Source organism: Mangifera indica, chromosome 13, assembly GCF_011075055.1.
Source record: "Mangifera indica cultivar Alphonso chromosome 13, CATAS_Mindica_2.1, whole genome shotgun sequence".
In the NCBI taxonomy this organism is placed as follows: domain Eukaryota; kingdom Viridiplantae; phylum Streptophyta; class Magnoliopsida; order Sapindales; family Anacardiaceae; genus Mangifera; species Mangifera indica.
This window is the reverse complement of record NC_058149.1, coordinates 12,990,558-13,016,313: the sequence shown is the minus strand read 5'-3', so window position 1 is coordinate 13,016,313 and position 25,756 is coordinate 12,990,558. Positions and strand designations below refer to the sequence as shown.

At 31.9% G+C, this 25,756-nt stretch overlaps 3 protein-coding genes across 11 annotated transcripts; 2 read left to right on the top strand and 1 right to left on the bottom strand.

The window, feature by feature from the left end:
* The first annotated feature begins 1,535 nt into the window (after nt 1-1,535).
* On the top strand, nt 1,536-8,366 carry LOC123194600 (casein kinase 1-like protein HD16). 7 transcript variants are annotated; one of them, XR_006497297.1, is made up of 20 exons: nt 1,536-2,231; nt 2,559-2,684; nt 2,781-2,854; nt 2,961-3,030; nt 3,139-3,194; nt 3,302-3,373; nt 3,519-3,613; nt 3,745-3,811; nt 3,913-4,042; nt 4,119-4,337; nt 4,455-4,597; nt 4,680-4,854; nt 5,041-5,131; nt 5,210-5,367; nt 5,462-5,650; nt 5,776-6,050; nt 6,902-6,987; nt 7,161-7,232; nt 7,875-7,967; nt 8,072-8,366. XR_006497297.1 is itself a non-coding variant. In XM_044607883.1 (16 exons), exons 1-16 carry the CDS (start codon nt 1,815-1,817, stop codon nt 5,833-5,835), a joined length of 2,142 nt encoding a protein of 713 aa, XP_044463818.1. In that variant the 5' UTR covers nt 1,536-1,814; the 3' UTR covers nt 5,836-6,373. The 7 variants fall into 7 exon arrangements, 1 of the variants encoding a protein (XP_044463818.1); XR_006497298.1 differs by having other exon boundaries at nt 5,776-6,078; nt 7,875-7,951; XR_006497296.1 differs by having other exon boundaries at nt 5,776-6,078.
* A 764-nt stretch (nt 8,367-9,130) lies between these two features.
* On the bottom strand, nt 9,131-12,369 carry LOC123194373 (protein SAWADEE HOMEODOMAIN HOMOLOG 1-like). Of its 2 annotated transcripts, none has more exons than XM_044607560.1 (9): nt 12,026-12,369; nt 11,311-11,396; nt 11,125-11,170; nt 10,835-10,973; nt 10,641-10,707; nt 10,056-10,107; nt 9,711-9,854; nt 9,495-9,614; nt 9,131-9,409 (listed from the first exon to the last, which is right to left on the bottom strand). In XM_044607560.1, the coding sequence occupies exons 1-9, from the start codon at nt 12,080-12,082 to the stop codon at nt 9,365-9,367; spliced, it is 756 nt and encodes a 251-aa protein (XP_044463495.1). In that variant the 5' UTR covers nt 12,083-12,369; the 3' UTR covers nt 9,131-9,364. The 2 variants fall into 2 exon arrangements, with proteins under 2 accessions (XP_044463495.1, XP_044463496.1); XM_044607561.1 differs by having other exon boundaries at nt 10,641-10,704.
* A 7,381-nt stretch (nt 12,370-19,750) lies between these two features.
* LOC123195313 (NADP-dependent malic enzyme) lies at nt 19,751-24,761 on the top strand. 2 transcript variants are annotated; one of them, XM_044609000.1, is made up of 20 exons: nt 19,751-19,897; nt 20,189-20,364; nt 20,528-20,648; nt 20,731-20,805; nt 21,195-21,346; nt 21,435-21,540; nt 21,650-21,715; nt 21,925-22,020; nt 22,128-22,199; nt 22,291-22,374; nt 22,480-22,578; nt 22,718-22,765; nt 22,844-22,897; nt 23,010-23,108; nt 23,206-23,295; nt 23,531-23,608; nt 23,744-23,818; nt 23,910-24,000; nt 24,232-24,360; nt 24,443-24,761. In XM_044609000.1, exons 1-20 carry the CDS (start codon nt 19,868-19,870, stop codon nt 24,529-24,531), a joined length of 1,830 nt encoding a protein of 609 aa, XP_044464935.1. In that variant the 5' UTR covers nt 19,751-19,867; the 3' UTR covers nt 24,532-24,761. The 2 variants fall into 2 exon arrangements, with proteins under 2 accessions (XP_044464935.1, XP_044464936.1); XM_044609001.1 differs by having other exon boundaries at nt 19,755-20,084.
* The last annotated feature ends 995 nt before the right edge of the window (nt 24,762-25,756 follow it).

The window sequence follows — 25,756 nt, the reverse complement described above, 5'->3', positions numbered from 1 at the left end:
ATCTTTATAAATTTGTTTTATTTTTGGAAGTTGTCAAACTTTTTCCGGCTGGAGGATAAATTCTACCATTAGCCTTACCATAAAGTTGTTTTATTCCTCATGACGTGTCTCCTAACAAACATACTTATCCTATTAATCTATTATTTGTAATTTATTTTTATATATATATAATTTTATTCAAATATATTCCAATCGAATTAATCAACTTTTTTCATATGTTTAACAATATCTCTGTTTTTATATAATATTTTAATACTATATATACATATTTTAAATACAAAAAAATAAATATATAGATAATATATCATAATGTAATTAGGTATTATTTTATATTTAATTTAAAATCATTTAATTAAATAATAATTTATCATTTATATATTTATTTTAAATATTTAAAAAAATATAAATTTATTATAATTTTTCTTACATTTTTTATTTTTGTGCATCTATTATAAAATAAAAAATAATATTATATATATTTATTTTAAACATATAAATAATTATTTGTTTTCATATATTATTATATAATTAAATATCATTAATTTTTAATTTAAAATTATTTAATTATATAATAATATATATAAAAATCTATTTATTTATGTATATAGAATGATTGTTGATCTTTTTATTGAAAATAAAAAAAAATAAATTAATCATTTCCCAATCTCTGCATATCTCCTACACGTTTGTCAAGTCTCTAGCTTTTGCATGCACGTATTTTATAGTTAGCGGGCAAACTTGGCGTGCCACGAGCCAAGTCTTTCTTTTGTACATACTCGTCTATTGGATTTACCTTATTTTAAAAAATAATAATAATATTGATTTGACAGTCACAAGGTTATTTATGTTTTCTTAATAAAATAATATATTGGGAAATTTCATTGCCATGAATCACTTGTCTGTCATATACGTGCTAGAATAGTATCCATCGAAATTCGCTTTCAAAGAGCATACCATAATTATCGGGATTATTAATTAAAATTAATTATCAATAATTAAATGGGTTTGGTTCAAAATAATCCTTAATAATTTAATCTATTTATCGCTACTTATATTAATTTAAATAATAAAAATATAAAATGATATATGGATTATTAAATTATTTTTTTATTCTTCTTAACTAAACATACTTTAATAATAGCATAATATACAATATAAATATAATATTAGTTTTATTATAATTTTATCTTTATTTATTAATATTTTATATAAAAATAATATAAAATATTAATAATAAGATAATAATTTTATAAAATAATTTATTTAATTAAATTCATAATTTAACAAGGAAAATAATTTTAATATAGAGATCTAATAAAATTTTTTTATTAATTTATTTTTATTTTTAATAATATAAAATTAGAACCAACACAACTAGAAGTAAAGTAAAATAAATCACATTATTATTATTATTTCTTAGCTTAATTAATAACTGGTTTAAATACATTAATTAGAAAATTAATTTTTTAAACCTCATTTCAATAAATAATAAGCTAAAAATTCAATTAAAAAATAGTTAAAATTTTCAAAAACTAAGAAAAAGAATCGACAAGAGAAAGAAGATCTTCTCTCTCATCACATCTCTCTGTGTGTGGGCTAATAGAATCCCCTTTCTTTTCATTTCCCTCAACGGCTCCACAGATCTCAAAAATTTCACTCTCCAAACCCTAAATTTCTCGCTCCATTCTCATTGCGATCTATACGAAGCCAACGCGTCGTCGTCGTCTTCTGGTCCGGAGTGGTGAATCGAATCTGAACGATGATTCTAGAAGCTTCATGAATCTTCTTCTTCATGGATAAACTACATCCATACGATGCCTGAACTGCGTAGCCGAGCTCGCAGATATCGGGCCTCCGTCAACCAAAACCCGAACCCGAATCCGGAACCAATTTCGACAAGCCAACAACCTCCCTCCAACAACAATATTAACAATAACAATAATAATAATAACAGGAAGAAGCTGACTGTTCGAACTCGACAACAAAGGAGAGCCGGACAGATTAAGACGAAACCCAACGCGATCATCGCTGTTGATGACAAGAAGGACGGTAATAATAATAATATTGTGAACGTTCAGGAAACACCGCCCTTGAAGGACGACGAAGTGGCTAGGGTTTTGGCAGAAGAAGTTGCTGAGAGAAAGATGGATGAGTACGACAGCGGTGGCCGTAGCGCAGATAAGGGTGCTGGAGCTGAGGATGAAGGAAGCACGGCTCCGCTTCCCGAGAAGGTTAAAAAAATTCTTCAACTTTTAAAACATTTCTGTTAATCTTTTTTTTTTACGGTTGGTAAGAAATGTTGTAAAAATGGTTGAAGAACGAATTTCATTTTCTTTTTGTTTTAGTCGTGTTTTGTGCTGCTTTGGAATTTCAGCAGTATGTAATATATATGAATCATGAATATTATTTTAAAAAAACATATTATTATTTCTTTAAAATATTTTTATGCTGAGAAGTAGAATGCAATGTGAAGATAAGTCATACCAATTAGGAATTATTGAGAATTGAAAGATTCGGTTGTCCTTATGGTGCGCTACTACTTTGATTCATGAGAGCAGGTCCAGGTTGGTGGTTCCCCATTGTACAGAATAGAAAGAAAACTGGGGAAAGGAGGCTTTGGGCAAGTGTATGTTGGTCGGCGGATTAGTCCAACAATTGAAAGAACTGGGCCAGGAGCTTTAGAGGTATTACATGATTGCTAATATTGCTCTCGTTTAGTTTTTTTATTTTGTATTAAATTACAATGGTAATACACTTACATTTTCTGTGTGAACTTCTAGGTAGCCTTAAAATTTGAGCATAGAAGTAGTAAAGGGTGTAATTATGGACCACCTTATGAGTGGCAAGTTTACAAGTGAGACTTCTGTTTTATCTTATTTTGTATTCTTTTCCATGTATGTGTTTTTATTGTAAAAATAATATGTGAGGATTAACTTTCACCGTTTTTGCTGTTTAAACAGTGCACTTGGCGGTAGTCATGGTGTGCCACGGGTTCATTTCAAGGGCCGTCAAGGTGACTACTATGTCATGGTATGTCCCTGCTTCAATACCCTCCTATTATGAGACCAAGAGGCTTTATTTTTATTTTATTCTTATGCAAATGGAATGACTTTGTATATAACCCTATATTGCATACAGGTTATGGATATGCTTGGACCTAGTTTATGGGATGTTTGGAATAACAATTCACATACGTAAGTTCTTCTTGAAGCCGATAGCAGAATTTTATACAATCCAAAACAATTCACTGGATTGATCACTTAAGCCCAATCTAATGTCTACTTCTGTTTTATCTATTCAGGATGTCAATTGAAATGGTTGCATGCATTGCTATTGAAGCAATCTCCATTTTAGAGAAAATGCACTCTAGAGGGTGATACTTCTTATCAGTTTCTGAAGGCTTTTCCAATTTATCCATTAATACCCATTTATGATCAATGATGATCCATTCTTTTGCCGCCTATTATTGCTGTCTATTGGTGCTATGAATATGATACTACTGTTTCTATCTTTGGCAGATATGTGCATGGGGATGTAAAACCTGAAAACTTTTTGCTTGGTCCTTCTGGAACTCCTGACGAGAAAAAGCTTTTTCTTGTTGATCTTGGGCTGGGTAAGCTGTTACAGATACTGTCTTCTTCATACAGAATGGTGTACACTTAATAATGTATCGTCTTGTTGTCTGTGTGATTTGCAGCTGTACACCTAACAATGTATCATCTTGATGTCTGTGTTATGTTACAGCTACCAGGTGGCGAGATGGTTCAACTGGCCAACATGTTGAATATGACCAACGTCCAGATGTTTTCAGGTAGAATTAAATTTGTTTATTTATAATTGTTACAGCTTAGGTTTCTTAGATGTTATTTTTTTACCAAGATTCACTGGTGCATCTTGATTTCTGTGATGTAGAGGAACAGTGCGCTATGCTAGTGTGCATGCTCATCTTGGTAGAACTGGTAGCAGGAGAGATGACCTAGAGTCACTTGCATACACACTCATTTTTCTTCTTCGTGGCCGACTTCCTTGGCAAGGATATCAGGTTTTGCAATTTCCAAATTGTTGGTGTTATGATTTGATTAATTTGTATGTCACTCCAATCAAGTTTTTTTGTTTAGGGGGAAAATAAAGGATTCCTTGTATGCAAGAAGAAGATGGCCACTTCTCCAGAAACATTGTGTTGCTTTTGCCCTCAGCCCTTTCGGCAGTTTGTTGAGTATGTGGTGAATTTGAAGTTTGACGAGGAACCCAATTATGCAAAATATATCTCCCTTTTTGATGGAATTGTTGGTCCAAATCCAGATATCAGACCAATAAACACTGATGGTGCACAGAAGGTAGTTTAATGCCTTTGCATCTGTCTTTCTCTAACCAATTGGCTATTTTTTTCGTAAATATTTTTCTTTCTTGTTTTGATTTGGTATTCATTTGATGTATATATTTGTGCTGTAAAGCTTATATATCAGGTAGGACATAAGAGAGGACGACTGACAGTGGAGGACGAAGAAGATGAACAGCCAAAGAAGAAGGTTCGCATGGGGATGCCCGCAACTCAATGGATTAGTGTTTATAATGCTCGTCGGCCAATGAAGCAAAGGTATTTAGTCAACTTGCAAGCTTGTCAAGTTAGTGATAGAAGGGTAAAGAAAACTGATGATCCCCCTCCCCTTCCTGTGTAGATATCATTATAATGTTGCTGATGGAAGGCTGTCACAACATATTGAGAAAGGAAATGAAGATGGGCTATTTATCAGTAGTGTGGCTTCGTGTTCAAATCTGTGGGCATTAATTATGGATGCTGGCACTGGCTTCAGTGCTCAAGTTTATGAACTCTCACCCTACTTCCTTCACAAGGTTGCTAGTGTTCCACATAAATTCTAGTTATTTTAAATCTTTATTAATGTGTTTGGTTTCTTGCATTTTACCAAGAGATGAGGGCGGTTATACTTATGTTCCATATAAATGCTAGTCATTTCAAATCTTAAGCTTTTTGTTAAGTTTTCTTAGACCAATTAACCATGTGAATCGGTGATATTGAAGGAATGGATAATGGAGCAATGGGAGAAAAATTACTACATCAGTGCAATAGCTGGCGCTAATAATGGTAGCTCTTTTGTTGTAATGTCTAAAGGTTAGTTTCATTACTGCTGAAGTTAATGTGATTCTAAATATTTTTATTCCTTAGCTTTTATTCTTCTCTTTTTTATAGGGACCCAGTATTTGCAGCAATCCTACAAAGTCAGCGATTCGTTTCCGTTTAAGTGGATCAATAAAAAATGGAGGGAGGGTTTTTATGTCACTGCCATGGCCACAGCTGGAAGTAGGTGGGCAATTGTTATGTCACGTGGTGCAGGATTTTCTGACCAGGTCTCTTTTGGGATTTGCAACTGTCTTCTCAAGCTGAATGCATTTGGTAGCTAGAAATATGTCTTATATAACATTCTCTTCCTCTCAACTTCAGGTCGTGGAACTAGATTTTTTGTATCCTAGTGAAGGTATTCATCGGAGGTGGGATAGTGGTTACCGTATCACATCAACTGCAGCAACTTGGGACCAGGCTGCATTTGTTCTTAGTGTTCCAAGACGAAAACCAGCTGATGAAACTCAAGAGACTCTTAGGACTTCTGCTTTTCCTAGTACTCATGTTAAGGTAGACCATTCAAATTTGTTCACTTTGCATAATTTTATTGAGCTATTTTTTTATCTATTTTCTTTGTTTTATACATAAAATTTCTTTCTGGAAGCACAAGTATTCACACAAGGCTTTTTTTGCAGGAGAAATGGGCAAAGAATCTTTATATTGCATCTGTTTGCCATGGTCGAACTGTTTCATGAACCATCTAAAGTTGGAATGCTACACATTTTGCAAACATTTCCCACCATTCACTACCCCTTTTGTGAAGCTGAGATCCACCATAGCCAAGTTGACTGATCACTGCAATGGGAGTTGATATATGCAAAATTCATACTTTATAGTCGCCATCATGTAGCATCTCGTACAATCACCTGTGCACTGTCTTTCAATTGTGTTGGAATGCTTATCCGCTCATGTTAAGTATCTCAGTGCCATTTGGATGGGTAATTCTATATATTTGTATAGTTTTGCACAATAATTACTTTATTGAAGGCATGTGCACAGGTCTTTCATTATTAATGGTATGTTTTGAAACTGCGACAGTGATTTGCAGTGTGTTCTAGACACTGCAGTCATTCAGTCTGTAGTCATTTCTTTTTCCCTTGTTTTCGGGCTTGTTTTTGGGATGTCCCAATTTGACCTGAAAGACAGAGAGAATGTTGACTATTTTGTATACTTTGAACCAACAATTGTAATGGCTTATTATTATCAAATTCTATGCTATAATTTTATGCATCAGTCTGCATGAACATAAATTTTACAGAATCTTTTTGGTGCATAATTTGTCTGAACATATGGAATTCTTGTTTTAATTGCAAAAACATGCTGTTGATGTCCCATCCTCTCAATCCCCCTTCTCTCCTAAGTGCAGACCTTTTCACATGTACATTTTGTCTTTTCAATATAATTCTTTCCTGATAAGGCGTATAAGCTGAAGGTCATTGTTCTTCCAAAAATTTATAAATTTCTTGGTGGTAAGCCTCTTCACGGAGAATGTTAGTATACTTAAATATGTTTAATCATTTTCAATTACTGCTTTAGCCACTGGGTTTCTTGGTGCAACCATGTGACAATTTTTTTTAGTCTCAGTTTGTATTGTGCTAGATTAAAATATTTTTGGCTTTTATCTGGGCCACACTCTTAAGTGCTCCTGCCAAGGGTGGCTAGCCAGTGATTTTCCTAGCATTGGTTTTTTCTCTAATGTTTGCATAAAAAGGCTTGACCATGTTTTCCCACTTGTGTTTCTTTGTATTAATATTGGTGAAGATCTCGGAAGCAGACATGGTATGCAAGGCTTCTTAACACCCATGTAACTAGTAGAGTCACCAACTAACCAAGCAAAAGTCTGCTCGGTAAGTCCTGGGATTGTTATCGTGAAGCTTCATTTGAAGTATCCGGACTAGAAACTTAATTGTACTTTTTTCTGAAAATTGCAAAATGCTCTTGTATTTTCTCTCGTGTATATTTTCTTGTTTAGTAACTTTATTGTGTTTGACTTTATTTATTGCTATTTTTATATAATCAGGGGAAGCTTGAAACTCAATTCGCCACTGTAGTAAGCTCTGGCCTTTTCCTTAATCTCTGCAGTGCTTTAACAGTGAGTTCACTTAACTCCATAGCTGTAAGTTCTGTGTTATTTCATGTGGTGTAGACACAGAATGTGAAGGAAAATGTGATAATACTTGGGGTTTGCTTAGGTTTATATATATAACCTGTTCTGATTAAAATAGACCATGTGATCTAACAAGTTATGGAATAAACCAGTAGTTATCTCCTAAGTGAGAGTCTGGGACTAATTTCGCCACATTCTTCCTGTGTAAAATGCACTTCAATATATGCTATTATCTTTTCTAAAACTTTCATTTTCTGTGATTGCTGAATTCCAAATTCTACATTTCTAATTACATTGAATTATTTTCACCACGACCATATCTATGATGAATTGTTTGTGTATATTTCAGTCTCCAGTAACCTGATAGTATGAATATAAAATTTATTTTCATTTTTTAAAAGAAAATGTAGTTTTATCTTTAAACACTCAACTTCTTCGGATTGTTTGCTTAACTTTTGTATCAGAGTACGATTTGAGTGTGGTGAGGATGTTAGGAGAACACCTTGTTCTTCATTTCTTCATGCCTCTTGTTCTGTCATGTCGAAAAGAACTCTTAACCAATGTGATGACAAGTATAAATTACTCTAGTTATTATATGCTCTTCGTGTTTAACATGTTTTCTAGCAGGGTAACAAGGCCCTTGGGTATGGATAGGCTGCTATGCAAGTGCAAGTGTCTTTCATACCATAAAAAGTCAGAACAAGGTTTTATTTTGTCATGGTAGGAGATTATATATGTTGGTATTCTTAGTCTGATAGCCATTCTGGTTATTCTTTTATTATGTTCATAGTATAGCTAAATTAAATAACCTCGTTGGGTTGCAGACTCGTGGGTCTATATGGTAGCAAATAGTGGCAACATACCTCATTGAGAAGCTGGAGTACCTGACTAAACGAGTTGCGAACTCAGTTAGAGTTCGACAAGGAAAGATATATCTTTTATAATTTTACAATTGTTGAACAAGAAAACTTGTGGTTTGCAAAAAGAATTTGATTGAACCATTACTATCCGAAATGGCAGAGTTAAGGATATCTGTTTAGGATTACCCTTGGCATTGTGTTAAATATGGTTAATAATATGGATGAAATCTAACCCACTATGAAGTGGCATTTAGGTTCATTGAGTTTTGTAACCATTATTTGTTTTAGTTGTCGGCTAGTAGGCCTAACTTGAATGCACAGCTTGGTCGGTCATGTTTAACGCCTCAACAAAATTATTCGAAAACACTTGATACATAGTTTTGATACACAATTTAAGTATATAAATGATGTGTTATTATGTGTATGATTTTGAACTAATCATACAATGATAAATCATCTGTGTATTTAAATTGTATATCAATATATAGTATTGCTCTCTGTGCAGTTACTTGGACGTATGCTTTATGTGGGTTGATGAATCTTATGATGCATGTCATGGAACCTTTGTTTCAATCCCGCAAATCAAAATTTTGATTATCATTTTAATTCAATGTAGCAATAGTCAGACCTTAATAAGAGCTTTTGGTACTATAAAGATATGGATTATCTGAAAGATTAAATTATTATTACAGAAAAATTTAATATGTAGATATTATTCTTGTATCTGGTTAATAAAATAATATTAGATATAATTTTTTTTTTAAATTATTATATAAAATTAATATTTTGTTTAAATGAATTAACATGCTTAAAATTATGCATTAGTTTTGTGTATTTTATAAACATTTTTTTATTATAATAATATATTTAAATTTTAAAGTAATTAAATTATTTTTTAAAATTGTTATCTTATAATTAATATATGTTATTTTTAATTTTTCACGATTTTTTATTTTTATTCTTACTATAATAATTAATTTTTATATTATTTATCAAGGCATGAAATGTTTATTACAAAATAAATCAAATCAAATAATATCTATAATAATTGGCCGCCTGATTTCACAATGATGATCATCAAACTCTCTGATCCATCTTTATCAATTATGTCTTAAAATTTATTAAATCTAATCATTGCCTTTAAAACTATACGATTGACTACATTATATAGACATCTGTACGGACCTGTCCCCCTTCCAGCTAAGTGCAAAGACAAAAAGGTAAGCCGTAACTTCGCAAAAACATTACAGAAGTGGTCTAAAATGTAGGCCTTGTACATAATCTCCTCAATCGAACTCTTTCCTGGTAAATGGAAAACAATGAAAAAGATCAAGTAAAGAGGGAGGGCAACCACTGAAATCGGGAGCTAGACATGTTTAATTTGTACCTCAGTGTTGTCATGATTATATCGGATTAAAAACAAGCATCTACAACCTCTAATATCGTGCATTCTTCTTTGAATTTCTACAATGTGAGAATCGTAGTAGATTGCTTGATCTCTCCTCTCCTAAAACTCAACAACATGATGTTCAGCCAATTACTGGGGAAAAACAGAAAAAGATTTCGCGTAGTGCTTATGGGCATGCGATGCACTCAAAATCACCTGAAAGCAGAGAACCAGATCTCCGACCTTCAACCTGTGACAATCTGAATGCTCCAGGGGGACAGAGCGCTCTCGCACTGCCGTTTTTACGTTAACCCATTCATCTTCTTCAGCTCCAAATCCAACAAATCTGACACGAACTTCCTTTAATAAATGCAAAATTAATCAATTGAGTATATTGAACAAAAATTTCTTAAGTTATTCTTAATATCACCTTAACCTTTAAGCCCACCCATCAATAAAAGATCAAGCCAAAGTTACTTTTGATAAAGTTTGACATTACGCAGAAAAAAGGAGCAGCAGTCAACCAAATGTGAGAGCAACAAATTATGATACAATACTTACAGCTTCGCCAGAACTAACAAATCTGTGAGCAAGAAACATCTCAACATCATACCTGCAGTCAAAATAATTACACAAAGATCAAGCTCCAAAGATGACAAAGCAATCCATAGATTATGAACTTTCCTTTGGAATTTTATGAAAACTAATAAACTTGGATGAAGCAAGCAGTTACAGAAAAAATAAATGCAGGCTGGAATTAAAATGCAGCTGATGATAATGGATGGACAGATTTAAAATACTGAGGAAAAATAAATAATCAAAAGTAGAAAGTGTGGAACTCCAATGACAACATATTAGCCCTCTTATTGGCATCTTGGGTAGCAACTTTAAGGTTAAAGTGCACAGTTGATGTATTTCTAGGTAATACTATTACTTATTTCTTCACTTCCTATACTTTTCATTCGGTTGCATATTTTCAAACAAAAACATAATGCTTATGCATCAGCATGCGGTTGTGAACTACAAGTTCACACTTTTACCATAAAATACACTAATATCAATAGCAACTACAGGTTTTGCACCTGGATGAATCCAAACATTCAAGAAATGACTTCCAACCTTCTTGCTTATTATACTTATGCTTACCATGCCCCGTCTTTTGATGACCTAGCCTCAAATTCCATTTCTGATAAATCTGAGACCTTTCCTCCTGCTTTTCAATAAAAAAAGTTGAATGCACATAATGGCAATCAAGAATAAAATATAATGTGAATAGTTTGAGCACTCATGAGCCTTGATTCTCATGTCCAACAGTTTTATTATCATATCAAGAAAAGCACCTCTAGGTCTTTGTGAACTTTCATGCTCTGCTGGAGGGAAAGCTTCTGGAAGCACGGATACACTTTTAGGAACACTGGTTGAAGAAGCAATTCTTTTAGATGGGTTGTCCTGTTGCCTACTCTTGAACCAACTTTGCACCTAAGACAGTCATTGTAATAGGATAATTATGAAACAATTAAATATAAAATTATATAAGAATTAGAATAGCAGGGCAGGCAAGAACACAGTTAAGATAGCAAGACAACAGTGTAAAGAAGTAAAGAAGATACTTTAGAAAAAATGTGAGTACCTCTGTCCATTTCACAATAGGTTTCCCAGAACGACCAGCTGAGATACTGCAAAGACACAATAGGCCAAAATAAAAGGAGTTAATTCTCATATATGCTATTCCTACAAGGTTATGTGCATTTTTTATTCCTAGCCAATTAATTAGACTCCAAAAAGGACGTCTGTATGTGTGTATATATTCACTTACTTGAAACTTTTTGCAATTTTTTGACAAAATTCCTTGCTAAGCAATTCTTCTTTTGATTCTACCAAAAATTTCTCCATTTTCTCAACCTGTACGGCAGAAAGAAGGCAAAATCAAGTTAACTGTGGCATTTACCATAAAGCATTATCATGAATGAGAAATAACTGAAATATCAACAATTAAGAGGGGAATTCCAATTAAAACTTGTGAAGTACATTCTCTTACGGAGTAGTATAACACATTTGAATATAAACTACTAAAATTTTCAAAAACATTAAAAGAAAAATGAATTTGAAATAGACATGCAAATGCATCACACAATACACTACTGAACCAAATCCGAGAGAATTCAATCATGACATAAATTTTAAACATCAAAGGAATATTCAACATTATTATGTACCAATTAAAGCAACACCCCAGTAAAAAGCGTTACAATAGCAAACCCACAAAGCTTTTCACTCTAGAATAAATTGGCAATGCCGTTCAAAAAACTTCCAACAGAACAAACATTAACAGCCAATATAACATACGGCACTGCTTAATGATCAATGAATAATTGTAAACCAAACAAGAAAAAAAATCATAATCGCCATCACATCGTCATGAAGTTAATCACGAAGAACTAAGCTTATATTAACTTCACATTTGTGCATGCATGAAATTGATCAAAATCCACATAAAGAAATGACCCTTAGAGAACAGCAGCCATTTTTACCTCAGAATCAGTGAAGCCGGTAAACACCAGCCTCGGTCTAGGTCGGAGACGATCCATATACACTAAAACAACAAAAGAAAACCCTAACTATTTTTATTTATTTATTTATTTATAATTTTTCTGTAAATTTCTGAAATTTAAAATCCTTTTTTGGGCAGATAAATGATTGAAGAATGTCTGTGTTTGCAGTAAAAGCGATTGAATTGGAAAACCCTAGAAATTATAACCTTCTACTTTCAGAATAACAAATTAAGTATTAAGCTTAGAGAGACCGGTTCTTGTTCAGGCGCCTTTTGTGTGCCTTCTTGTATCATCTATTTATGGTTTAGCAAATAGGGAAAAGGACTGTGTCCCATCCAACTTTTAGCTTATCCTTAAAATTGTAATTATGGTAGTTGAAAAACCTAAATAACCACTCCTAAACTAATTATCGTCTAAATTTTCAGTTAAGGTAAAGATAAAATCGTTAAAAATTAACACTTCAACTAATTCTCAAAGTTTAAAAAGTTTATATTTCACCTTTAGGTTTTACTTCCTTTTTTGGCCACTATCATTTCGATCAACAATCGACGTTTTTCATCCATCTTCCATCTTTGGCTATGAAAGACAACATTTCATCGTTTAGACCTACAAGAAGAATAACGAATGACGCTTTATTGTCCTTCGTCACGTTGTCTAGAAATGACAATAAAGAACAACAAAACATTGTCCTTTGTCGTGTCACCCACATGACGAAGTATCGTTCTTCGTCTCTTCTTATAGATCTGAATGACAAAGGGTCGCCCTTTGTTGTTCTTTATAGCCGAATAATACTTGCGTTTATTTTCAATAGTCAATTGATTCCCTAAGCCACTAGAGATGAAACTTGGAAAGGGAGAAAAAGTGAATTTTTTAAAGTTTAATCATGAGGGATAAATGTGAGTTTTCTCTAAGAGGGAAAAATAAGATAAAGTTTTTAAGTTTTAAGGTTTATAGATAAAATAACAATTTTACCCCTATCTCTAATTAAAAATTTAAATGATAGTTAGCTCATAAGTGAATATTTGAATTTTTTATTTATCATAAATGTGATTTTGAATTTTGACTAAAACTTGTATAGGAAATTATCCTTTTCCCTAACAAATAAAAACATGATAGCAGAGTGCTGTCGTTTTATCCTCTTTTGGGCTCTCAGGCCGCTGATTTCATTCATACTTTGGGCTGCCGTCGTCAAAACCATCCAAATCCAATCCAATCCCAACCTTGCATGGCCACTGATTGAATTGGGGCAGTCTAAGGTATATAATTAAAAAAATATAAATTTTTCTATTATTTATAAAATAACATAAAAATATAAAATTTCTTATTATTGATTCTTTTTCTTTTTTAAAAATAAAATAGGCATGATTTGCTTTCTTTATTCTTCACATGGCTCCATCCTCTGTGTTTAATAATATATTATTGAATTTAATATGAGTTCCATCTTTTTCACATTTCACCCTCCTAATTTTGACGCAAACTAAATTGAGGGAATATTGAATGGTCAAGATAACAATAAACAAAATCGAACAATAGTTTAATTTAAAATTAATTTAATTTAATTTTTATTGATACATTATATATAATTTATAGTAATTTGTTAAGATAAGAATTTTTTTTTTTATGTAAATTGGTTAGAGTCAATCGACAAACATATTTAATAACCAATGAACTTTTTAAATAAATTATTTTAATTTTAATAAATAAATAATTCTAATGTTATTACTTTTATTAATAAATTGCTGGGTTTAAGTATCAATAAATATAAATTTTCAACTGATTTAGATTGATTTTTAAAACCATGATAAAGAATGATATTATTTTAACCATTTAACATTGTTTATGCTTATTCAAAAAATTAATTATTTAATATAGGCTAAATACCCTTCGTCATATTCACCAATATATTTTGAAAATAAATTATAATTCAATAATTTATAATATAATATTTACACCCTTAATTTGTTGTTGTCCATTTAATTTTTCAAGTTTAAATTGATATTTTTAAAATTATTGAAAAGGTATATTGAAATTTTAAAAATTATTAAAAACACCTCAAATTTTTTGAATTTCAAGCCCTCCTTGAAAATTCATTGCCACCCTTAAGATTTCAAAAATTATAATTTACCTCCAATTATATAATTATACTTTTAACTATATTTGTATCATAAATTTTTTAATTGAAATTAATATAATTTAGGGTACAAACATTATTTTAAAAAATTTTGACAGTAAAGTGTTTTTTAGTTTAAATATTTTTTTTATTTTTTCAATAATTTTATAAAATATTAATAAATCCTTTGCATCCATTCGAAGGATTCCTTCGTAAAATTTTTAAATTTAAATACACTTCTATATCATTTCATCAATAATAAATAGAATACATTAGATATGTGTTATTATGTGAGATAATTTTAAATTAATAATAAAATAATATTTAATCATATTATAATATATATAAATACATATTTATTTAAATATCTAAAATAAATATACGTAATATTTCCATTCCGCCAAACCTTGGGTGAGATATAGTCATTTGCCTATAATATAAGAATGCTCCAAAGTCAATTCTCCAAATGCATTGCTTTATTTACGTACGTAACGTACGCAATGTCCAATGAGGCGTCATGAAAGACTTTGAACATTAGGTTTGGTTAAATTTGAAAATTAATACAGTACCGCCCTCACATATGCCTTCTTGGTGATTCATATTTTGATATTTCTGAAGCTAAAAAAACAGGGCGTTTACCAACATGGTTGAAATATTATAATTTTTAAAATTTCGGATTCAAGTTTTATAACGTTTGTAAAATTTTTTAATTAATTATTTATTTATCATAAAAAAATAAAAAATATTTAGAAAACATTTTGAAAATCCGATAAAATTGTTAAAATATTAAAATTTTTAAAAATTTTGTGTTCAATTTTTTTTTATATTTGTGAAACCTTCTAATTAATTATTTATATAAAAGAAATCCAGAAAACATTTTGAAACCCGGGTAGTCGCTGGAATGGATTGTCTTCAAACTTTGAAGCCCGGAGCCACCAACTTCGTCTAAGTGAAAAAAATAAAAAATAAGTTTGAATAATGTGCCATTGACATTATTATGTCATATGCTTGGCTTGACCAAATTGTGTCAAATAAAATAAATGGGATTCAAGTAGACTTTAATTTTGTTCGGTGGAAATGGAACAGGTAAAAGTTTCGTAACAAGACTGCTAGCTTTAATAATCTTTAATTTGAAAGTGCTTTTGTTGAGACGCATTCCGAATTCCTGCACAAGGCCAGGTCAATTGATGTCGGTGTTCAAAGAATTTCAACTTCTCCGGCCACGTCTCCAAAGCCTTCTCATTGACCAACATACATACATACATGTGGTTCATCTTTCTCGAAAATGAGATTATGTTCAAGTTTGATTCAATTCGAATCTACTTTACCTCAAAAGATTTACTTCCAAACCAATGATAATAATTCAATTATAATTATATAATAATATATTATTTTAGTATCTAATTAAATATTTAGAATTATATATGCATATTTAATTTTACTAGCTAATTTGATACTTATATTATATATTTTATATAATAATATATTATCTGGTTATCCGATTTCTTTATTGTCACATTTATTGTGGTGGGTGGGGTGAAATAATTAAAGTTGAAAATACAAGATGAGCCCATTGAATTAAAATGGTTGGGACGACAAAAGAGATTTATTGAGAATGTTCAGATATGTTTCACATTATGACACACCATTTAATTGGATGGTTAAAAATAGTGCATATAGTATAGTGTTTGTTGTTATATTTATAGTGGTGGGTGGGGGTGAAATCATTGAAGTTGAAAATTCAAGCATAGAATTGCCGAGATGAGCCCATTGAATTAAAATGGCTGAGGGGGATGAAGAAGAGATTGAGAACGTCTGGATTGGATGGATGACAGGTCATGTGGTGAATTTGGGATGGTTTTCAAATCTGATCTTGTGCGTTGCTTGCACACCAATAATAATAATATTATTAAGGCCAAAAGACTTATCCTCACTGAGTTGTAATGAAAACTTAAAAGTTATTTTTGTTAATTTTTAAAAATTTAAAAATTTATTTATTTATTGTTTTTGGTTATTATAGTTACCGATAAAATTATTATTTAAAAAATTTTATTTAAATCAAAAATTGATTTTTTAAACTTTTTATTTTAACTCTTTCTAGTAGTTTTTTGATGTGAAAACCACTAAAACTTTAATTAAAATGATAGATTTTTGTATACTAATATGTATAAAAATCACATAAATTTGTATAACAATTTGTGCAATAATGATGCATAGATCTGTCAGACAACATCGCACAGACATGGACGTCATCCATGTGATGTTGTCTGATTGATCTATGCATCGTCATACACAAAAATTTAGCTATTTCAATCAAATTTTTGATAGTTTCTGCATCGGAAAATCACTATAGAGGAAGAGAAGATGCAATCAGAGACGAACACAGGAAAGGTGGAATGAAGTTTTTAAGGTGTAAATACAATGTTTCAAAATTTAAGGAGGGCAGTTGTTCATTCTAAAATATAAAACTTTACAATTCATATATGATAGAGGTGAAAAATTAATTTTTTAAAATTAAGTAAAAGAAGAATAATTAGTTTTTTAAATTAAAAAATAAATTTTTTTATTATTTAAATACAAATATTTAAATAATAATTTTATATTTGATTATAACAATTAAAATAAATAAATTTTTAAAAATTAATGGAGATTACTTTAAATTTTTACTGTACCGTGGGTCAGAATAAGTCATTTGGCCCTATTACTAATGTTAATTATGTGGTGCAACCACCTAATTGCCATGTCAAATTTATTAATAAGTTTAGATTCAAATCAAATCACATTTTTGACAGTTGTTGAACCGAGGCAGGAAGGTGAGTGAAAATGACTTGAATTAAATATATATATAATATAAGCCTATCATTCAAATTCAATGTTAAACGCCGAGTTTTGACCAATGGAGAATGGTTTTTTTTTTTTTAATTACAATTTTTTAACCCAATATTTAGTTTTAAAACCCTTTTTTTTTTTAAACTAAAATCAGACTCTGCTAACATCCAATCCATAATATAAAAACAAAATCATTAATTTTTATTTCCCAAAATTTTAAAAATTAAAAATTAAAAATTAAAAATGGAACGGCAACATGGCTTTATTATGCAGACAAGTTCGGTTTCTCCTACCAATCTTCCTTTTATTTACATTAAATCTTTTTAATAAAATTATATATACATATAATTTGTATATATAAATAATTTATCATTATATAATTAAATAACTTTAAATAAAAGATAAAATAATATCTAATTATATGATAATATATTATATGTGTAGCATAATATTACTCTAAATCATTAGGTGACAATCTATTATAGGGAAAATGACTATTTCCCACCCAACTTTTGATGCGTTCTTAAAATGTCACCTACGATAGATGAAAATCCACTTTTTTCATCCATGACCAAAATGCCGTCCAATTTTTCAATTAGGGATAGGGGCAAAATCGTCAATTTTCTTTTAAAACCTTAAAACTTTAAAATTTTACCGTTTCCCCCCTTCAGGTTTTAAAAATTAATAACTAACACATCCTCAAAGTTTGAAAAGTTTAATTTCACCCCTAGGGTTTGCTTCCTTCTCCGGCCACCATCGACGACCTACTCAATCAACCGATCTCTCATCTCCGACTACAAAGGACAACGAAAGACGACCCTTCGTAGCTCAGATCTGGACGACGAAACGTTGTCCAGATCTGAAAGAACAGACGAAGGACGACGCGATGAGCGACGAAGGACAACGAAGCGTCATCCTTCGTCGTCTGGGTGGAGCAATGAAGAGATCCGTCGCACCGTGCGACGAGGAGATGAAGATCTCTTCATCGCACCACATCCGTCGCACCAAGAGAAGGAGGAGGCAGGTGACGACGCCGGAGACAACGTCGGGAGATGAAGTTGAAGAATGGGGGTGAAACTACTAGTTTTGAAAGTTATGGGAGACGGCTATATTTTGAAAAATATAGAAACCCTAGGTTTGAGGGTGAAAATGTTAGTTTTCAAAGTTTAAAAACTTTAGATAATGTGAAATGTTAGTTTCTAAAACTTAAAGGGGGTAAATGGTAAAACCTTCACGTCAATTTTGAGACGAATTTGACAGATTAAATTGAAGGGTATTTTTGTTAGTTCATCTAACAAGCCCTTATACAAACAAATATCATCCATATTAACGGCTTATGGGTGGGAAAAGTGGATTTCTATCTATCGTGGGTGAGATTTTAAAAATGTATCAAAAGTTGGGTGGGAAATAGTCCTTCTCCCTCTATTATAATAGAGATAGGCGATGACAACAATAAATTGTGTTGAGCTAATAGAGGGAGGTGAGAAGGGGCGGAGGCTATAGGCTATTAGTAGTGGTAGAAATAATACTATATACATAGTAGTTTGAGAGAGGGAAAAAATTAAGCAAGAAACCATATCTATTGTGATACAAATTGGCAACGATAATGAGAGGACTGATTGGAGAAAATGGTTGACAAAATTATGTTATTGTGTTTTTGATTGAGGGAGAGAGAGAGGATTCGACTATAAAAAGTTTAATCGAAAGAGTAGAGTGTCATCTGCAAGATTTCGTGGGTTTGTGTTTTTTGGAGTAATTAGGTTAGTAATATGGTAACTTGAGATAGGGCTAATATGGTAATATGGTAATTTAGATCGTGCTCATATGGTCATATAATATTTTTAGGTTGGATTAATATGGTAAATTTTGAAATGTAAAGTAATTAAAACTATATTAAAACTACATATACTTATAATATAATAATTTTAGGATAAATTTTTTTAAAAATATAACAATTAAAAAAAATAATATAATAATTATAATATAAGCATATCAGAGTTATTTTTCCATTAAAGGAAAAATATTTTGCGTACAAAGAAATTAAGGTTGGATTCGAGCCGAACCGAGCTCAGCTCGATTCACATAGAGTTGGCTCGAGCTTGACCGAGTTCAACTAAGGCCGGCTCGTTTCAGGCTTGACCGAACTGAGCTTAAGCTCGACTCATTTTTCGTTATCAAAATGACATTGTTTTAATACATATTGATCAAAACGACGTCATTTTGTATCAAAAATTTTAATTTAAAAATCTGACGAGTAGCTCGAGCTTGAGTTCGACTAAGACTGACTCGTTTCAGGCTCAACCGAGCCAAGCTCGAGCTGACTCAGTTCAAATCTAACCCTAAGAAATATATTTATTTTATTAAAGGTGAAAAATCAATTACAGACTAAACCGAAAAAATTGAAATCCTCTCTCTATATATATATTTTTTAAGGAAATAGATAAAAATGGCATCTTTGATTTTTTATTTCAAATTTTAGATTTTTTGTATGATGTCTTCTTTAAATTTAACAATTTTTTTTTAAAATCACATAATATATTATCATATAATTAATTGTTATTAAATAAAACATTTTAAATTATATAATTAAATATTATATTATATTTAATTTAAAATTATTTCACCGAATATTATTAATTTTATTGTTAATTTATAACGAGATATAAGCTGTCGTAACGTGATTAATTGGCCGTGTGAACTATAAAATATCTACGATATGGCCGTGTTTTTTAATAAAATAAAAAGTTTCTCTGAATTTTCAGATCTGACTTCATCATTTCTCTCTGTTCACATTGGTCGAACAAAGTTCTCTCTCCCAAAACGCGGAAAATAGAAAATATTTCTGTTCAGTCATAATACCACGTTCCTCCAATTCCATTGCAATGATTCTACTCAAACGACACAATTTTCTGGTAGAAACCATTAACAATTCCCACCTTTTCACTATTCCTTATAGAAAACATATAATTAAAGAAATGGGAATCAATGGTCTCCCGTTGATTCTTTGAACCAAATTCTACACGTAGGCAGTCTTCCTTTTTGCGCTTGACATTGATACGAAGCTTCATTTTCAACTTTCCTTCCTTGTAGTTATAAAAGGCTGGTTTCCTTCCTTGCAATACAACATAACAACGCACTTTGTTTTGGGTGCCTTTGTTTTCTGGGTTGTTTTGTTGCTTTAGCCTTGTGTTAGCTTTTTGCAGAAATTTGTGTTGGGTAGAGCAGAGAGAAGAGTTTGTGCTGTGATGGAGACTACAATGACGAACGGTGTTGATTTAGGCAACAAGGCTACTATTGGTGGTGGCGTTGAGGACGTGTATGGTGAGGATTTTGCCACTGAGGATCAGCTTATCACTCCCTGGACTGTCTCTGTTGCTAGGTGATTACACATTACTGAATTTTATAAGCAATGGCCTTATGATCAGCTTATCAATCCCCGGATCTGACACAATATGTTGATATTCTTCTTCATATTGTCATCTTCAATTTTTTTTTTTTTGAATTTTAGCTAATGGATTTGTTCTTCATCATGTGTGTCGCAGTGGGTATACTTTGTTGCGTGACCCACGTCACAACAAGGGGCTTGCTTTCTCTGAACAAGAGAGAGATGCCCATTACTTGCGTGGTCTTCTGCCACCAGCAGTCCTGACTCAAGGGCTTCAGGTTAGTTTGGTGTTTATTTTGTTATCTTCTGCAAAGCTTGGTGTTTCTTTTGCTTACACCTATTACAACTTTGTTTATTCAGGAGAAAAGGCTGATGCATAACCTTCGGCAATATAAAGTTCCTTTGCAGCGATATATGGCCTTGATGGATCTTCAGGTACTTGATTACTCATCACAACTGTTTTTGCTCTGGATTTATATTTTTCATCTCATAATATAGAAAAAAGGGTCATCAATAATTAGAGAAGGCATTGGCACCCGGTGCTATAGTTATTTGTCTTCAGAAGTGAGACAGTCCCTTCTTGTACTGGCAGTGAACAATTTGGAAAAGTATTTAGACATAGCATGTATACAATTTGGAACTATTAAAATGACACAAGATGGATGATTCAACATGAATGATTCTGTTTGAATTTTTATTGATCAAAGATATTACCGGAACATGTAAACAAGGAAAACTATGCAGCTATATCCCTTTGATCACAATGAGAAAATTAATTTGGAATCATTTTTAATTTTTCCATTCTGCTTTGGAACGTACTGCAGGAGAGGAACGAAAGACTTTTTTACAAGCTCCTCATTGATAATGTTGAGGAACTGCTCCCAGTTGTGTACACTCCAACAGTTGGGGAGGCTTGCCAGAAATATGGAAGCATTTTCAGGCGCCCTCAGGGTCTTTACATCAGTTTGAAAGAGAAGTATGACAATACGGTTGCATCGTTTTGATATATTTTATATTTCAGTTGCATTGCATGTAGTTGATACTAAGTAATGGTTTATTATTAGGGGGAAAATTCTTGAAGTACTGAAAAACTGGCCAGAGAGAAGCATTCAAGTTATTGTCGTGACAGATGGTGAGCGTATTTTGGGGCTTGGGGATCTTGGTTGCCAGGTAATGATATATGCATTTAAGTCATTGGTTGGAGCAACTTGCTTCTCTCTCTCTTGGATTTTCAGATTGTTATAATTTTTTATTGATGTGGATGCGTTAAATATTTCAGGGAATGGGAATACCTGTAGGAAAACTTTCTTTGTATACAGCACTTGGAGGACTGCGTCCCTCAGCAGTAAGCATTCCTATAATTTACTGCTTAGTTTCATTGATCTGTTAATTTATTGCTTCTACTGCTTTTCTTTTTATCCCATGGATACAATCTGTAGGATAATTTGTGTTAGAGAAAACGTGAGGTCCTAGTTTTTCGTCTGCAAAATTAGTTTTGGAGAGATATTTGATTGATTTCTTATGTGTATGTGACCTTGCCCTCACTATTTGCAGTGCTTGCCCATTACCATTGATGTTGGAACAAACAATGAACAGTTGTTGAATGATGAGTTCTACATTGGACTTAGGCAAAAGAGGGCAACTGGGCAGGTTCAATGATTTCTGTTTCTGTTCTTTTCCTTTTTCAATCCGTCAAAATTAGCTAGCTGAGAAATGTGTCTGAAAGTCTGAATAGTTATTCTACTTCTATGATTTAGGAATATGCAGAACTTTTACAAGAGTTTATGAGTGCAGTTAAGCAAAACTATGGTGAGAAAGTCCTTATACAGGTCAGTTATCTTTTTTAACATAACAATAGAAGAGCCAACTTCTGAACTTTATTAGATTATGCTCTGAACAATTTAAACACATTTTTTTCAGTTTGAAGATTTTGCAAATCACAATGCATTTGAGCTCTTGGCAAAATACAGCTCAAGCCACCTTGTTTTCAATGACGATATACAGGTGACAATGTTGTTAAAGCTCTCTCCTTCTCTTTATCTTAAGACAACAATGTTATTTCAATAAGATAGTTGTGATATCTTCTAACTACCTACTGTTTAATTACAGGGCACAGCATCTGTGGTATTAGCTGGGGTTATTGCTGCATTGAAATTACTTGGTGGAAGCCTTTCTCACCAAACTTTCTTGTTCTTGGGTGCTGGAGAGGTGAGGCTGAAGCAAATAGCAATATTAAGTGACCTCTTTTTTTTCCTCATTCCTATCTTCTATCAAGAGAAGGCGTGCATGTATCAATAGTGCATTTATTCATTGAGTTGTATTTACTTTTGTCTTTTGATTTTTGAAGGCTGGAACTGGTATAGCAGAGCTCATAGCTCTTGAAATGTCAAAGCAGGTATTAACTTGTTGCCTTAATTATTTTAATTTTCTAAAGTCAAGCTTTGTGATTAATCACGGTCTATGTTGCTTGCAGACAAAACTTCCAATTGAAGAGACCCGTAAGAAGATTTGGCTAGTGGATTCAAAGGTATCATTGACCTTATTTGATTTCTGGAAAATATTAGATCTTTTCTTGTGGGTATTTATTAGTTTTTTTTTTAAAATACTCTAGTTATAATGAATGTTTTAATCTTTTGCAGGGACTGATTGTTAGTTCTCGTAAGGAATCACTGCAACATTTCAAGAGGCCATGGGCTCATAAGCATGAACCTGTCAAGGGATTGTTAGATGCTGTCAAGGTCTTAAAAATTGTCTTGAATGATACATTTACATGTTTTGTGATAACTTTGTTTTAAGGCTTTGATTATCACCTTATCTGATACCCCAATTAATCAGGCAATTAAACCAACCATGTTGATGGGAACATCTGGAGTGGGCAAAACATTCACAAAAGAGGTGATTGAGGCCATGGCATCCTTCAATGAGGTATATGACACCAGCCTGTTATCTTCTCCTCAACAATAAAACTATACGTACACACTTTTGGTATATAATTTGAGTGTACAGAAGATGTGTTATTATATGATTTGGTAATTTTAAATTAAAGATAAAATAATACTGAATTATATAAGGACACATTATCTGTGTACATAAATCTTAAACATATGAATGTTATTTGATGAAAATAATTTCACATATTATCTTTATGGTTTGTTTGCAGAAACCTGTCATTTTTGCTCTATCCAATCCTACCTCACAGTCTGAGTGTACAGCTGAAGAAGCTTATGCATGGAGTGAGGTAAAATAATAAGCAAAATTCCTTTCACATACCCAAACTGATATAGCCTATGGGTTTATCCCAAGAATATTGGAGGTTGAAAGTGAAGTAAAACTCTTATGCATTATCTTATTGATAACCTTTTCGAATTTGCAGGGCCGAGCAATTTTTGCTAGTGGGAGCCCATTCGACCCTGTTGAATATAATGGGAAAGTTTTTGTGCCTGGCCAGGTTTTGCCTAGTTCCAATCATTTTGTTATTGAAATTGACTCTTTACCTGAACTTTATTGTAAATATTGATTTACTTATTCATATCATTCAGGGAAACAATGCTTACATATTCCCTGGCTTTGGTTTGGGATTGATCATCTCTGGTGCAATTCGTGTGCGTGATGAGATGCTTTTAGCAGCCTGTAAGTACTCGGAGTATTGTGTTTTGTATTGAAAGTATGCATTTTGCAACCCCGCCAAAACCTCTAAACTCAGCCAACAAAGGAAAATAGTACACAAAATGGCAGCATCCATGATTAGGAATATCAAAATTTCACCATTTATGCTTATCATAATTATGGTTCTGTTAGATTTTCATTTTTTTTATAGCAAGGAACAATGCATTAACTGTTTCCGCGTTTCTCGTGCAACAGCGGAAGCTTTGGCTGCACAAGTAACCCAGGAAAACTTCGAAAAGGGACTGATATATCCACCATTCTCTAATATCAGAAAGATATCTGCTCATATTGCTGCTAAAGTTGCTGCTAAGGCATATGACCTTGGTAAGCTGCTTTCTAATATGTTAAATGCTGGCAACTGCCCACTCGCTTTTCATTAATCATATTGTGTTGAATTGCTTTATAGGTCTGGCTTCTCGTCTTCCTCGACCAAAGGATTTGGTTAGCTATGCCGAGAGCTGCATGTACAGCCCAGTCTACCGATGCTATCGTTAAACTCAGGACGAAATTTTGCATTTCAAGTTGCTTCATGACACAGCCTAGTCTCTCTTTTTTTGTTATTTTCCTTTTTAATTCCTCGACGATCTGATTATGCCATGTCCCCTATATCTAAGTGTAGTTGATCTATGTTCTTGGCACTGCTAGGAACCCCTGTTTTCTTTTTTACGTGATAATTCTATCAAATAATTATTATTCTTAATGAAACAAGTACAATCTTTAAAGAATCTCAATGTCCTTTCCAATGCAGTCTTCATAATCTGAATCTTACATGCCGTTGCGTAAGTCTTTGGCGTATTTATTAAAGTTAGGTTTAAATCAAATTTATTTGAATTTGAAAATGAATTTAATTTGAATTAATTTAAAATGAGTTTAATTCAAATAAATTTGGACTAAAAATTGAGTTTGACAGATAAATATTTGTGAATTTAAGTTTGAATTTAAGAGACGTCCAATTTCTTAAGTTTGCGATCTGAAAAAAATTGATACGAATCACCTAAAATATTGTTGTTTTGATAAAAATATATTAAAACAATATCGTTTTAATCATTTTTTGTTTGATTACAATATCAAACAAGTTAAAAGACTTGGTTCGATTCAAACTCAAACTCAAACTCAAACTTAACTCCTTTTAAACAGGTTAAGTTTGAATAATTTTGATAGAAACTCAAACGTATGTGAGCTTGAATTGATCTCAATTATAATCTAACACTAGTTATTGGCCTCCAATACTTGGTGCTACAACATACTGGATTGTGAACTTTCAAAAAAATAATATTATATGCACACACTTTTAAACACATAATTAGACACACATAATATATTATCATGTAATTGAATATTACTCTATTTTTAATTTAAAATTATTTTATCATAATTTATGATTCAAAAGTGTGTATTCATTAGGTCAAAGGACTATTTCCCACCCAAGTTTAGGTGCGATTTTAAAGTCATATCCATGAGGTTTGAAAAACTTGAAATCCTACCTATTGATCAATTAGAGTTAAAATTTTCAGTTAAATATAAAGGTAAAATCTTAATTATATTAATATTAAAAAATATAAAATTTATTATATTTTTCTCTCTTATGTTTTAAACCTTTGAATTTTTTTCTTCCCCTCCAGCGTCTTTCTCTGACGATCTAGAAAGGACGACAACGAAGCTTGTTCACCGACGAAGAGAATCTCTTCGTCGGTAAAGAATGAAGAGATCTGGGTGAAGA

What these genes read in the sequence shown, in the direction of transcription:
- LOC123194600 (XM_044607883.1), top strand. Translation starts at nt 1,815, where the DNA reads ATGCCTGAACTGCGTAGCCGAGCTCGCAGATATCGGGCCTCCGTCAAC. An exon ending in TCTTGTTGATCTTGGGCTGG is followed by an intron (nt 3,614 to 3,744) that starts GTAAGCTGTTAC and finishes GTTATGTTACAG; the next exon opens with CTACCAGGTGGCGAGATGGT. An exon ending in TTCCTAGTACTCATGTTAAG is followed by an intron (nt 5,651 to 5,775) that starts GTAGACCATTCA and finishes CTTTTTTTGCAG; the next exon opens with GAGAAATGGGCAAAGAATCT.
- LOC123194373 (XM_044607560.1), bottom strand. Translation starts at nt 12,082, where the DNA reads ATGGATCGTCTCCGACCTAGACCGAGGCTGGTGTTTACCGGCTTCACT. An exon ending in AAAATTGCAAAAAGTTTCAA is followed by an intron (nt 11,171 to 11,310) that starts GTAAGTGAATAT and finishes GTGTCTTTGCAG; the next exon opens with TATCTCAGCTGGTCGTTCTG. An exon ending in TCATCAAAAGACGGGGCATG is followed by an intron (nt 10,108 to 10,640) that starts GTAAGCATAAGT and finishes TTTTGACTGCAG; the next exon opens with GTATGATGTTGAGATGTTTC.
- LOC123195313 (XM_044609000.1), top strand. Translation starts at nt 19,868, where the DNA reads ATGATTCTACTCAAACGACACAATTTTCTG. An exon ending in TCCTGACTCAAGGGCTTCAG is followed by an intron (nt 20,649 to 20,730) that starts GTTAGTTTGGTG and finishes TTGTTTATTCAG; the next exon opens with GAGAAAAGGCTGATGCATAA. An exon ending in TGGCCTTGATGGATCTTCAG is followed by an intron (nt 20,806 to 21,194) that starts GTACTTGATTAC and finishes AACGTACTGCAG; the next exon opens with GAGAGGAACGAAAGACTTTT.